This window comes from Lethenteron reissneri, chromosome 19 (genome assembly GCF_015708825.2).
Source record: "Lethenteron reissneri isolate LAM-NWPU_2019-01 chromosome 19, ASM1570882v1, whole genome shotgun sequence".
Lineage (NCBI taxonomy): Eukaryota > Metazoa > Chordata > Hyperoartia > Petromyzontiformes > Petromyzontidae > Lethenteron > Lethenteron reissneri.
This window is the reverse complement of record NC_083797.1, coordinates 13437395-13450844: the sequence shown is the minus strand read 5'-3', so window position 1 is coordinate 13450844 and position 13450 is coordinate 13437395. Positions and strand designations below refer to the sequence as shown.

General features: G+C 44.7%; 1 protein-coding gene across 3 annotated transcripts in view; it reads left to right on the top strand.

Moving 5' to 3' along the window:
• Positions 1-13450, top strand: part of LOC133344302 (B-cell linker protein-like) — a 53035-nt gene that overhangs the window by 11565 nt on the left and 28020 nt on the right. For all 3 annotated transcript variants that reach the window (XM_061554403.1, XM_061554404.1, XM_061554402.1), the window contains exons 3-5: positions 6208-6254; positions 10146-10226; positions 10844-10897. In XM_061554403.1, the coding sequence (XP_061410387.1) occupies positions 6208-6254; positions 10146-10226; positions 10844-10897 (182 nt within the window). The remainder of the gene's footprint in view (positions 1-6207; positions 6255-10145; positions 10227-10843; positions 10898-13450) is intronic.

Below are 13450 nucleotides of genomic sequence, written 5' to 3'. Positions count from 1 at the left end.
GAGCCAGTTGTATAAATGGCACAATCTCATGGCGAGAGCCATGGAATAATCGATATTGACTTCCCATGAAAATGGAACAAATCTTTTTTGCACCTTTGAGAGATAATAACATTTAGTGGAATTCCAACTAGGATTTCACTCTGTGCCTTTGGATTGTCAATTACACGCTCTGCATTAGTTCCACCGTGCCGACAAAGGTCACAAATACAGGCACGTCTTACAGATTCACACATCAACTAGAGCAGGGGTCGGCAATCAAAACAAGAGCCATTTTTTGGGGAATTCAGTAAAACCCCCAATATTTCAAGAGCTGCGATGCAATTGAATACGAGTTGGTGGTCCTTAATAAATAATGTCACGAAGCAGTATTGAATGAACCACATGCATGCTCCTCAACCGCAGGTTGCTGACCACTGCCCATGATAAACTGAACTCTCATGGTGAACTGGACTTCTGTGGTCGGGGGTCAGCAACCAAAGTAACATAGAGGGCTCATTTTTTTCGAATTTCAAGAGCCTCACTGAAATCGTTAAAGAGCTGCATGCGGCTCCAGAACCGCAGGTTGCCAACCCCTAAACTAGAGCAGTGGTTCCCAACCCGTGGTCCGTGAACCCCTGGTGGTTCGTAAGGCTATGACAGGGGAGGGGGGGGGGCACAGAAAAGAAATAGAATCACATCAACGCCAAGGAAATGTCCAATTTCAAATAACTACTACCATGTGGTGGTCCCTTGAAATGTTTATAGGTTGAAAAGGGGTCCACACACTTGAAAAGGTTGGGAACCATGGAACTGAAGCATTTGAGTTGTGTATCGTCCTCCAGCTATGTCGCCTGGAGTCTTGTTCTCCTGGTAGGGTCTTCCTTGGCGAACAGGTCTTGAGGGAGGTCCAGACAAATTAACCTTATGGCGGGACCCTAGGTTCCCAAATAAACGGAAGTCAAAATCGTAAATAATTAATTTATTTTTGGCGACTCCGTCCCACCGCACACATAAATGCCGCGACCCACCTGGCGTGGATCATTCTGTTGTCATGTCATCCAAGTGCAGCGAGGACGAATGCGCAGAAGAAACAAAACTTTGAAACTTTGATTAGCACATCGTGTAGAGCTCGTCGAGAGGAATATATTGATGTATCGTCTGCCTTCAACAGACATAGAATGACGTCGCAACGCAGTTTGTGTGAGAGCCGGGGGCTTATGGGACGCCGGGGTCCCGCCATAAGGTTCAAATAATGCTCCACAAAAAATCACTTCATGAATGACAAAAAATACAAAGATCAGAACCTCCCCCAGGCAAGGGATACCGGGACACACACCTGGAGCCAGGCCTGGGGGTGGTGTTCGCAGGAAAGCGCCAGGTGACCCACGTAACCTGGTCGGGCACAGCCCTAAATGGCTACGTGGCACCATCCCGTGGGCCCACGATCCGCAGGTCAAATGGTGAGTGGCGGGTGCAATGGCAGTATGGCAGGGAGAGGGGTGGTTTCAGACAGACTCGATCTTGGCGATGGACACTAGCTATTGGGACGTGGAATGTCACAGCACTAGGGGGGAAGAAGCCAGAGCTTGTGGAGGAGGTGGAAAGGTATCGACTAGATATAGTTGGTCTCACCTCCACACACAGCATTGGCACTGGAACCAAACTTCTTGATCGGGGGTGGTCTCGCTCCTATTCTGGAATAACCCCTGGTGAGAGGCCCCGGGCGGGTGTGAGGATACTCACCTGCCCTCAGCTGGGTGCGGTTCAGTTGGAGTTTGTCCCATTGGATGAGGAGGTCATCTCAATGAGACTTCGGGTTTCAGAAAGGAAAACTCTCACTGGCGTCTGTCGTTATGCACCAAACAGCAGTTCAGAGTATTTGGCCTTCTTGAGGATGGTAGGTGCAGTGTTCGACAAAGTGCTGCCTACCGACTCCATAGTCTTACTGGGCGACTCAAATGCTCAAGTGGGAAATTATGGGGATACGTGGAGAGGCGTGATTGGGAGGAATGCCCACCCTTGATCTGAACCTGAACAGTGAGATGTTATTGGAATTCTGCACTCGTCACAGAATGTTGATAACACCATGTTCGAACTCAAGGATGCTCATAAGTGTACTTGGTACCAGAGCACCTTGGGCCGAAGGTCAATGATTGACTTTCTAGGTCAGTGATTGACTTTTTGCATCATCGGACCCAAGGCCATATGTTCTGGATACTCAGGTGAAGAGAGGGGCAGAGCTGTCAACTGATCACCACCTGGTAGTAAGTTGGATCCGACATTTGCGGCATCTACCAGATAGACTTTGTAGGCCTAATTGAATAGTGTGGGTTTTCTGGGAACATCTGGCAGAAGACCCAATGCAGAAAGATGCTCATATTGAAGTACAGTAATCCCTCGCCACTTCGCGGTTCAAGTTTCGCGGCCTCAGTGCATTGCGGATTTTTCAAAAATATTCATCGAAAAATAAAAATTCTAAAATACCGCCATATCGGCAGCCGTATTGCGGAAAGCAGCATTGTTTCATCGTGATGCGCGAGAGAAACGGTTTCCCAGGATGTCAGACAAAGAGAGAAACTCTCTTAGAGGCTTTGTACATACTGTACCCACGGGCACTCAGACAAGGCACGTGATTGGTTCCCGGCGCGAGATCGACGAATGTGAGCACGAGTGGATGTACAGTATCCCGTGAGCTGATTGGCTGCGCATCATAATACGTATCGTATGAGAGAGAGAGTGAATGTATAATATTAAGGTTTTATAATTAAAAAGATTTAAGTAAAATATATGTGAGTGAGTGAATGTATAATATTAAGGTTTTATAATTAAATAGATTTAAGTAAAAATATATATATAAAGTATAAATATACATATTTTAAACATTCTGGTACCCACACACACATATACGGAAATTCCTAGGGGGCCAATCCTACTTCGCGGATTTTCACCTATCGCGAGGGGTTCCGGTCCCCATTAACCGCGATAAACGAGGGATCACTGTATGCTCAAATAACACCCATGACTGATATAGCACGGGGAGACCTTTATTCGGCGGTGGATTGACGGACTGTAACCCCACTCGTTTTAATGTTAATAGCGTATCATTAATCATGTTGAATTAGCATTTTGAGCTGTGATAGCATTCAGCTTCATAACTCAAAATCGTCTAGTTAGGAACTGAGAAGGATGACGATGTGGTTAGAATGCTTAACGCAATCAGAATGCTGTGAATTCAGTTTCCAGTGAGGGGTCAAAGCAGCCTATCATCGTCGTCATCATCACCATCCCTCTGAAGTCAGTAAAATGAGTATCACTTTGAAAAACATAAGTAGCGGTTGTCCTATAGAGAACTGACCCTCACCATAGGGATGACAAATTTCCACCACTGTGTCAGGATGTCAGTGCTAAAAGATTGCTCACTTGAGCAAGGGAGATACTTTGATGCCTGACTTGATTTGAATTGGGATTTTTGCAAATTCCTTTTGTGTTGAGAATGTATAGGTCAATGATTGACTTTCTAGGTCAGTGATTGACTTTTTGCATCATCGGACCCAAGGCCATATGTTCTGGACACTCAGGTGAAGAGAGGGGCAGAGCTGTCAACTTATCACCACCTGGTAATAAGTTGGATCCGACATTTAGGGCACCGACCAGATAGACTTTGTAGGCCCAAATGAATAGTGCGGGTTTTCTGGGAACATCTGGCAGAAGACCCAATGCAGAAAGATTTCAACTTCCACCTCCGGGAAAACTTCTCCTGCACTCCAGGAGAGATCGTGGGCATTGAGTCCGAGTGGGTGATGTTCAGGACCTCGATTGTGGATGCAACTGCAAAAATCCGTGGCCTGAAGGCAGTTGGTGCCTGTTATGGCGACAACCCTAGTGTCCGCTGAGGGAACTTATCAAGTTGAAGAAGGAGGCTTTCTGAGCTATGCTTGAAAAAATGTCTCCCGACTCGATTGAGAGGTACTGACTTGCCAAGAGGGTGGCAGCTGCAACAGTCACTGAAGCAAAAGCCCTGGCATGGGAGGAGTTTGAAGAGGCCATGGAGAGCGACTACCGGGCAGCCTCAAAGATGTTCTGGCAAACCATCTGACACCTTAGGAGAGGTGGGACGTGCCCCCGGCCGTTTTCAGTAAGAGTGGTGGAACATTAACCTCGACTAAGGAGATAGTCAAGAGGTGGAAGGAACACTGTGAGCTCCTCAATTCGGGGAACATGCCCTCCTCTCAGGAGACAGCCCTGGAAACAGCTGGAGGGTTCGGATCCATCAAGGCTGCTGAAGTCGCTGCGGTGGTTGAGGGCCTTCATAGCGGCAAAGTTGCTGGGGTGGACGAGATTCACCCAGAGTTGTTGAAAGTGCTGGAGAGTGTAGGAGTGTCTTGGTTAACACGCCTCTTCAATGTTGCATGGAAATGCGGGTACAGTACCTCTGGATTGGCAAACTGGGGTCATGGTTCCCATTTAAAAAAGGGGACCAGAGGGTGTGCTCCAACTACACAGGAATCACACTCCTCAGCGTCCGAGGTAAAGCTTATGCCAGAGTGCTGGAGAGGAGGCTCCGCCCGGTGGTGAAACCTCAGATTCAGGAGGAACAATGTGGATTCCATCATGGTCGTGGAACAACGAACCAGCTCTTTTCCCTCTCACAGATATTTGAGGGGTCATGGGAGTATGCTTCTCCAGTCTACCTCTGCTTTGTAAACTTGGAGAAAGCATATTCTTTGGGTCTTTCGGTAAAGCCACGTAGATAGAAAAAAATACAAAAATCAAAATCATGACCTTTCGATCGCAAGACAAGCAATCGTCTTCAGGTGAAAAAGAGGGAAATCTGCTGAGACAGGCTGTTTATAAAGGTTTAGAGATGAGCGGGGCAATTAATGTTAATGTAGGAGCGAGTAGGAGAGAGCGAGTAGGAGAGATAAATTTGCTTGTAAATGTAAGCTCGGCGAGGGCCAAGCTCGGCTTGGAGAAAGCATATGATCATGTTCCCCACAATGTCTTGTGGGAGGTGCTGTGGGAGTATCATGTACCAGTGCCGCTTTTGTGCACTATCCGGTCCCTATATTCCCGGAGTGAGAGCTGTGTCCATATTCTTGGTGTTAAAACAAAGTCGTTCACTGTGGTTGTTGGACTCCGCCAAGGGTGCGTCTTGTCTCCTGTTCGTGATCTTCATGGACAGGATATCAAAGCACAGCCAAGGTATGGAGAGTATCTAGTATTGGGGCATGGAGGTGGCGTCGCTGCTTTTTGCAGATTATGTTGTCCTCGCTCTGTGATTTGCAGAATGCATTTGAACGGTTTTATGCCGAGTGTGAAGCAGCTGGGATGAGGATCAGCACCTCCACATCTGAGGTCATGGTTCACTCCCGGAAGACGGCAAATTGTTCTCTCCAAGTGAGGGGGAAATAGCTGCCCCTAGTGGAGGAGTTTAAATACCTGGGGGTCTCTTTCGTAAGTGATGGTAAGTGATAGCCGGATATCGGCCGGCGGATCGGTGCGGCATCCACAGTGTTGAGGGCACTGTACTGTTCTCGAACAAAGTTCTCGGTTTACAGGTCGATCTACATTCCCACCCTCCCCTATGGTCATTAGATTTGGGTAATGACCGAAAGAATGAGATCATGGGTACAAGGGGCCCGAAATGAGGTTTCTCCGCAGGGTTGCCGGGCTTACTCTCTGTGATCGGGTGAGGAGCTCGGTAATCCAGGAGAGCCTCCGAGTAGAGTCGTTGCTCCTCCGGATCGAGAAGAGCCAGTTGAGGTGGTTCAGGCACCTAGTAAGGATGCCCCCCGATTGACTCCCCCTGGAGCTCTATCTGACACATCCCACTGAGCGAAGACCCCGGGGCTGGCCCCGGACACGCTGACTATGCCGTCAACTGACCTGGGAACACCTAGGAATTCCCCAGAAAGAGCTAGAGTCTGTCCCCAGGGAAAAGGAGGTCTGGACTGTCCTACTCAACATGCTGCTGTTGTGACTCTCACCAGAACAGTCGGACTGAGAAACGAACGAACGAACAACTGTTAGCACAACGACCAGAATGTTATGAGCTATAGCCTTGATGTGTCATATATATGCATACGTGGAAATGCATATTGCGACTTTACACTTAACAAACCTTCGCTATTGTTATTGCATAAGGTTAGATTTTCTCAACTGCGGAATGTGATGAAGCTGGAATGGAGCAGTAATGCACTAAATTTAACACAAACATCTCTGTTTCAGGCTCTCAGCCACATGGACCTGCACAAGTTCCCCGTGAATTGCCAGCCGTAAGTGTGACTCCCAGCACCTGTGCTTGAAGCATTGTTTGTCAGTTCTAATAGGTAAAGGTGAAGCCCTGCAATTACCTGCTCACACCACTGTTAGCAGAGAGGGTCTCCACTAGAAGGGGCTCTGAAGAGCTCTGAAGAGCCCCGCTAGGAATCCTCGATTGCCAATAAACTGCCTGCCTAGTGTCAGGAAAAAGACAAATACTCCTTTGAGGTGGAGATTAAAGTCTTGCAACAGTCATCATGGGCTACTGGAATTACATCACACTTCTTGGGAACCACATACTGTATACAAAATAAAAGCTTCAGTGCTTGTTATGTCAGGCTACGGAGAGGCTTCGATCAAAGTCTTGTCAAATATTATTCTCCAATTATTTTATAATTTTGTAGTTTCAGAGCCATTTTACACCAAGCGGAAGTCGGCTGACAGTTTTTATTTTGCGGTTTCAGTTTATTTATTTTTATCAGTGGTGCAAGCAGTGGTTGTGTTTGTGTTGGCACACGCCGAGGTTATTCATTTCCACAGATGTTATTTGTACCCATAAACTTAGTATTTGTAAAAAAAAAATTTAACATGTGAAAAAAATGCTTGGACTTTGATTGCTTTAAAGATTAAAATAACAATAAACGGGCTAAATGTCAAGATGACAAGGTTCGTACATATTTAGAGCATTCAGCTGAATACACTCAATATTGTTGTTTTTCGTCAATATCAATAATGTTAAGAGTCAAGTCGTGGTGGCACACCAGGCCATGGCTAACATTAGTTTGCAAGTGATATCAAAACAGTCATGGGCACCTCCTTCACCAACCCACATTGACATATTGAAGTATGCTCAAATAACACCCATGACTAATAGAGCACGGGGATACCTTTATTTGGCGGTGGATTGACGAACTGTAACCCCACTCGTTTTAATGTTAATAGCGTATCATTAATAATGTTGAATTAGCATTTTGAGCTGTGATAGCATTCAGCTTCATAACTCAAAATCGTCTTGTTAGGAACTGAGAAGGATGACGATGTGGTTAGAATGCTTAACGCAATCAGAATGCTGTGAATTCAGTTTCCAGTTAGGGGTCAAAGCAGCCTATCATCGTCGTCATCATCACCATCCCTCTGAAGTCAGTAAAATGAGTATCACTTTGAAAAGCATAAGCAGCGGTTGTCCTATAGAGAACTGACCCTCACCATAGGGATGACAAATTCCCACCACTGTGTCAGGATGTCTTTGCTAAAATATTCCTCACTTGAGCAAGGGAGACACTTTGACACCTGATTTGATTTGAATTGGGATTTTTAGAAAATTCCTTTTGTGTTGAGAATGTATAGTTAGCCACATCGCCCCATCATCCCTCCAGGTTTAATAAAACAGGTACCACTCAGTAGTGAGAATTTCCCGATGGTTGCTCCTGTCACAGACTAGTTCCCACCATAAGGCCGCACTCTTTCCACCATTGGCTCAGGGTGACCAAGACAAGTGGGTGCTGGTTCAATGCCCGCATTAGCGCAAGGTTCCACTGGCGTTGTACGAGGCTTTCGCCAACGTGTCTCGAAATGCGGCTGACTTTGTGGTTTCGCTCGATAACTTTGTATCCGTTTGTGTGCACTCATCCCTCTGCAGCTGTGCTTTCTTCCTCTTTAAAATAAAATAAAAACAAATGGTCAAACAAGTTTTTCGCTTGCAGAAAAATGGCGAAACGTTCCATCTTCATAATGTCCCTAATTTATTAAAAAAATGATTGGAGAGGTTCGCACAGTGCTCTATTAGAACGATGACCTAAGTTTGATTTCCGCCCATGGCTAACACAGTGGCGAGTGATATCTGAACCTGTCCTGGGCCCCATCCTCCTTCGTCAACACAATGACCATCACAGTGAAGTATGGTCAATTAACCCCGTGGGGCAGGCCTTCATCACTTAGTGGACTGATGAAAGTCTGTACATATAATAGTGATAATACTGTATTTTATGTTTCACCCGCTAAGAACATTACTCTATAACCCCATTTTAAAAAGAGTAAAATATGAATACAGTGTTGTCTCTTGCTTAGGCAGATCTCATTGAGTCTCAAGACCTTTATAAGAAGGCAATGCATTGCAGCGTCAAGCTGGGTTTCACTGGAGTTAAAGTTCTTGACTCTTAATTCAAAGGTCACCAGTTAAAATAATTGGCTGGAGGTCGATTCAACCTATAATCCCTCACTAGTTTCTGAAATTAATAACACATTGCGGGAAGTCCACAGTGGTTGTCCTTTGGATAGACTGGCCACTGTTCAGGGAATGTGGAATGTTGCCAAAATATATAAACATTGCCCTAATGACAGTTAAATTTCGATTGAAAGCTTGCGTGACTGCAGGGATTCATCTTCTTGGTTCTTTCGGTAAAGTCACGTCTTTCCGACAGACCTGTTCTTCACCCGAGGACGGCTGCTTGTGTTGTGGTCAGAACGTTGTGAGAATTGTATTTTATTCTGTTTTATTTTTATTATTTTATTATTTCCCTACTACGTGACTTTACCGAAAGAACCAAGAAGATTGCCCTAATGCTCATCTGTTGCGTTTCATGGAGCACTGGCCGATGTAGATGTTTAAAGTTTGCAATGGATTAGTCTACAGAAACGTTATGTTCTCTTTCATACCACATAGTCCAACTAGGTTTTAAAGTTTAATGAGCTTTATGGTCTATGCCCTACCAATAGCTGTACAAAAACACACGCATCTGATCTTTTATTTATATGATGCCATAACCAATGTTGCGAGTTCACGTGAACTAATCTATTAACCCCAACATTGGGATGGACGTCCTCTATGGCACGTTCTCTCCTTTGCTGCTATTCTGTCACCAATCTCCCCTTCGCTATTTCCCAGCTATGTGGTCTGCCCAAGCGCACTAACATTTTGAAGTCAATAGTATGTCTAACTTTTGTTCCTCTTCCTGCCTATTTGTCTCATATTAAGAAACCATCTTCCCATGCTTCTTTGCACACTTTCCAACCCAATATATTATAATTTCCTAAATTAAGTCTTATAGAAAAAGCACATTTAAATTAAATATCTGCCCAGGTGGCTCCAGCAGTAAAGCGATCAGTAGGAAGGTTGATAGCCCATTAGCCCTCCACGGTTGATAAAAACAAGTACCACTTTGTAGGTAAGTCAACAGTGTTTGTCCTATGAATAATCTCATCCACATGATATGAATGAGGATTTTCCACCACTGGCACAGGGCTGTAAACTGGGGATATGCACTGGTGTAGAGTATTGGCTGCTATACATTTCCACGTGATAAGCCACTTCGTTGAGCTATCATTTGTAGCCAGGTCGCTTCTGAAAAAGAGCTATATAGCTCAGTGGGCCTTAACTGGTAAAATAAAAAAAAGTTTCGTTTTTAGTGTAATGCTCATTTGAGCAGGAAAGCACTTTGACTTTTCACCAAGTTATGCCTATCTCAGCTGGGGGTCTATAATGTGTATATATTTTCTGTTAAATGACACAAGGCGAACCGCACTTGACAGCATGAATTCGCACTGCGTGTGTTGAGAGAGATTTGTCAATGTAATTGACTGCAATAGTAGTTCTGTGGTGTTGACATTTGGGGTGGTTCCGTGACAGGAAGTGAGGGCTTGCTGACTGGACGAGTTATAAAATAATTTTCTTCATTTCGTGGCTGACAGTGGTAGAGTTTGTAGTAAACTATAAGTAAAAATTGTGTCGGTATATTTTTTAGGGGTTATATTGCCTGTCTTGAAGTGCGGTCGCATTCGGACACACATCTCAATATTATGCAGTAATATAATCTATTGTATTTACCTGCTCCCTATTTGATCGCAAAGTGTGTTCATCAGCAAGATAGTTAAACGTGTAATTTTTTTGAAAACGTGTCTTTATGCAGACAGATATTCAAACTCTCACAGGACATCAACAAATTGGACCCAAAGGGAAAGTGGAAAGTTGTGGCTGAATTAACAAAAAGGTACGTTTTTCTCTCTCTCACTCTGCAGCATTAGTACAGCAACACATGTACATGTGCAGTGTGTACCATCGCTTTCCATGGGATTAGTATTTACTGTGTGTATTCCTAGAACAGTGATTCCCAACCCGTGGTCCAGAGATCACAGGTGGCTGATGACGCAGTGGCAAGTGGTTTGCAGCACTGTTGCCGATGCTACGGTTTGGAGTAATGTTGACGCGTTTAATGTTGACACGTACTGTATGCTTTTCGTGCACGGCGTTCCAGAAAGGTTGGGAACCACTAGCCTTCGGATGAGGGCAACTCATGTAGCAAGACCTCATTCAAGGGGGGGGGGTCATACATAAACCAAGGGGGACGACACAGAGCTAAACAAACTTTAAACGAATGCCATTACTAGAACGGCATTTGTCTGTCATGCTGTATGAGAAATATTGTACCAACATTGTTTGAATTGACTATCAGAAATTAAAAAGGGGGACTGGGCCTTCAACCGGGGATGAGGGATCGGGGTAGGACTTGGGGCGTGCGATTTGATTGGCCTACCAGAAAGTAACGGAGGAAATAATGTACACTATTAGAAATCAGACGTGATTGAGGTGCGTCATTGTTTCTGGCAGGTTCCAGGTGTCTCCCACTGACATGTGGCAAACGGGAAAGGAGAAAATGACACGGTAAGGATGGCAGTGCTTTGTGCAATCGGTGCTTCGCATAGGGCAGCTCTGCATCTTGCTATATGGTAGGTGGTGGCCTTGAAACAGCTGATAATTCATGAAAGCTCATCTCAACAAAATGTGTTCTTTTGTAGGGACCGACCGTTAAACAGATGAAGTGAGGCAATTATATGGTTCATTGTATGGTTCATAATGTGGGTATATGATTAGAGGAGGATTGTCAAGTATGTTCATGAAACTAGAGTGGGTTATCTTTTTTTTAAGGCGGATTGTTATCTTGATTTGAAGCTTTCGTGACTGCAGGAATCCATACTCTTTGGTTCTTTCGGTAAAGTCACGTAGGTATAAAATCAAATAAACTGTTTTAAAACAGTCTGCCTCAACAGCAGACCATGCTTTCCCACCTGATGACGGACGCTTGTGTTGCGCCCGAAAATTCGTGATTTATTTTATTTTATACCTACGTGACTTTACCAAAAGAACCAAAGAGTGCAGAATGTTATGTTTGTCTAGACCAGTGGTGACCAATCCACTGAGCACTGCGATCCACCGCGCCGTACGTTGCCAACCGCGCTAATCGGAGGTGCGCGGGAAGGACAACAACAAACCAAACACAATAAGTAATATTTCAAAAACTTTTTTTTTAAACACGCTTTAATGAAATGTACCGTACGAGTAATGGCAAAACTCCACGACTCCAGGAAGTGGCCCCGAGGCTTGCCACAACGTAAGGGGCCGTTGTGATTTACAGCCAACGTCAGTTGAGCGTGGACAATTAGACCCAAACCGAAACATAAGATTTAAAAAAGATTGCTTACATTCTTTTTTTCAATGATAGAATATAGTATTGTCACCGGTATGACATACGTTTACCATGTTTGCAGTCGATACCACATTGGGAAGTGGGTTAAAATTTAGTTACAAGATTTTAGGATAAAACAACTGCCAGAGTTGAGGGTACAACAACTTCCAGAGTTGAGGATACAACAACTGTCAGAGTTCAAGATACAACAACTGCCAGAGTTGAGGATACAACAACTTCCAGAGTTGAAGATACAACAACTTCCAGAGTTGAGGATACAACAACTGCCAGAGTTGAGGATACAACTGCCAAAGTTAAGGGTACAACAGACAGAGTTAAATAAAAGCATGTAAATAAAAAAACATCCTAATCCCAAACGGTGTTAGACCAGAGGACGCGGTCTAACACCTTTTGAGACGAGGCTCAAAAGAAAGCTGTCTCTGGTGTGGGCCAATCAGTTTCAAAGACAATGCATATATATATAATCAGAGTATGTTTTTTTTACATTCTGACCACAAGTATTGTGGTTAATGCAGACATGATTCCTTATAAAAGGTTTCAGTTTGGTGTTTTAACATCTTAACACCTGTTTTGTTGCCAGAAAAAAGGGGAAATCCTATTCTCATCTTCCGTGTAGTCGAACAGACTGTTGGGACAAGTTGTGTTAATGATTGCCTATGAAGAAGGCCAGCAATGCACACGAGGGGGTGGATGGCCAGTACCACGCTCGGCCGTCTTTGTCTCCCCGGTGGCGATGTTTACACACCGCACCAGGTACTGTCATAATTTAAGATGGAGTCGACCTAGGGGAGGCCCAGGACTGTGTTCGTAGCGCAACGCGCTAACCAGTACACCAACGCCCCCCATTCATGCGTGTACCCACACGCATGCACATGCATTCATATGGACACACGCATGCATGAACACACATGCACAAATACAGTGAGGGAAAAAAGTATTGATCCCCTGCTGATTTTGTACGTTTGCCCACTGACAAAGAAATGATCAGTCTATAATTTTAATGGTAGGTTTATTTGAACAATGAGAGACAGAATAATAACAACAAAATCCATAAAAACGCACGTCAAAAATGTTATAAATTGATTTGCATTTTAATGAGAAAAATAAGTATTTGACCCCCTCTCAATCAGAAAGATTTCTTGCTCCCAGGTGTCTTTTATACAGGTAACGAGCTGAGATTAGGAGCACACATTTAAAGGGACTGCTCCTAGTCTCAGCTTGTTACCTGTATAAAAGACACCTGTTCACAGAAGCAATCAAGGCTGGAATGGGCTACAAGACCATCGCCAAGCAGCTTGGTGAGAAGGTGACAACAGTTGGTGCGATTATTCGCAAATGGAAGAAACACAAAAGAACTGTCAATCTCCCTCGGCCTGGAGCTCCATGCAAGATCTCACCTCGTGGAGTTGCAATTATCATGAGAACGGTGAGGAATCAGCCCAGAACTACACGGGAGGATATTGTCAATGATCTCAAGGCAGCTGGGACCATAGTCACCAAGAAAACAGTTGGTAACACACTACGCCGTGAAGGACTGAAATCCTACAGCACCTGTAAGGTCCCCCTGCTCAAGAAAGCACATATACATGCCCGTCTGAAGTTTGCCAATGAACATCTGAATGAATCAGAGGACAACTGGGTGAAAGTGGTGTGGTCAGATGAGACCAAAAATGGAGCTCTTTGGCATCAACTCAACTCGCTGTGTTTGGAGGAGGAGGAATGCTGCCAAT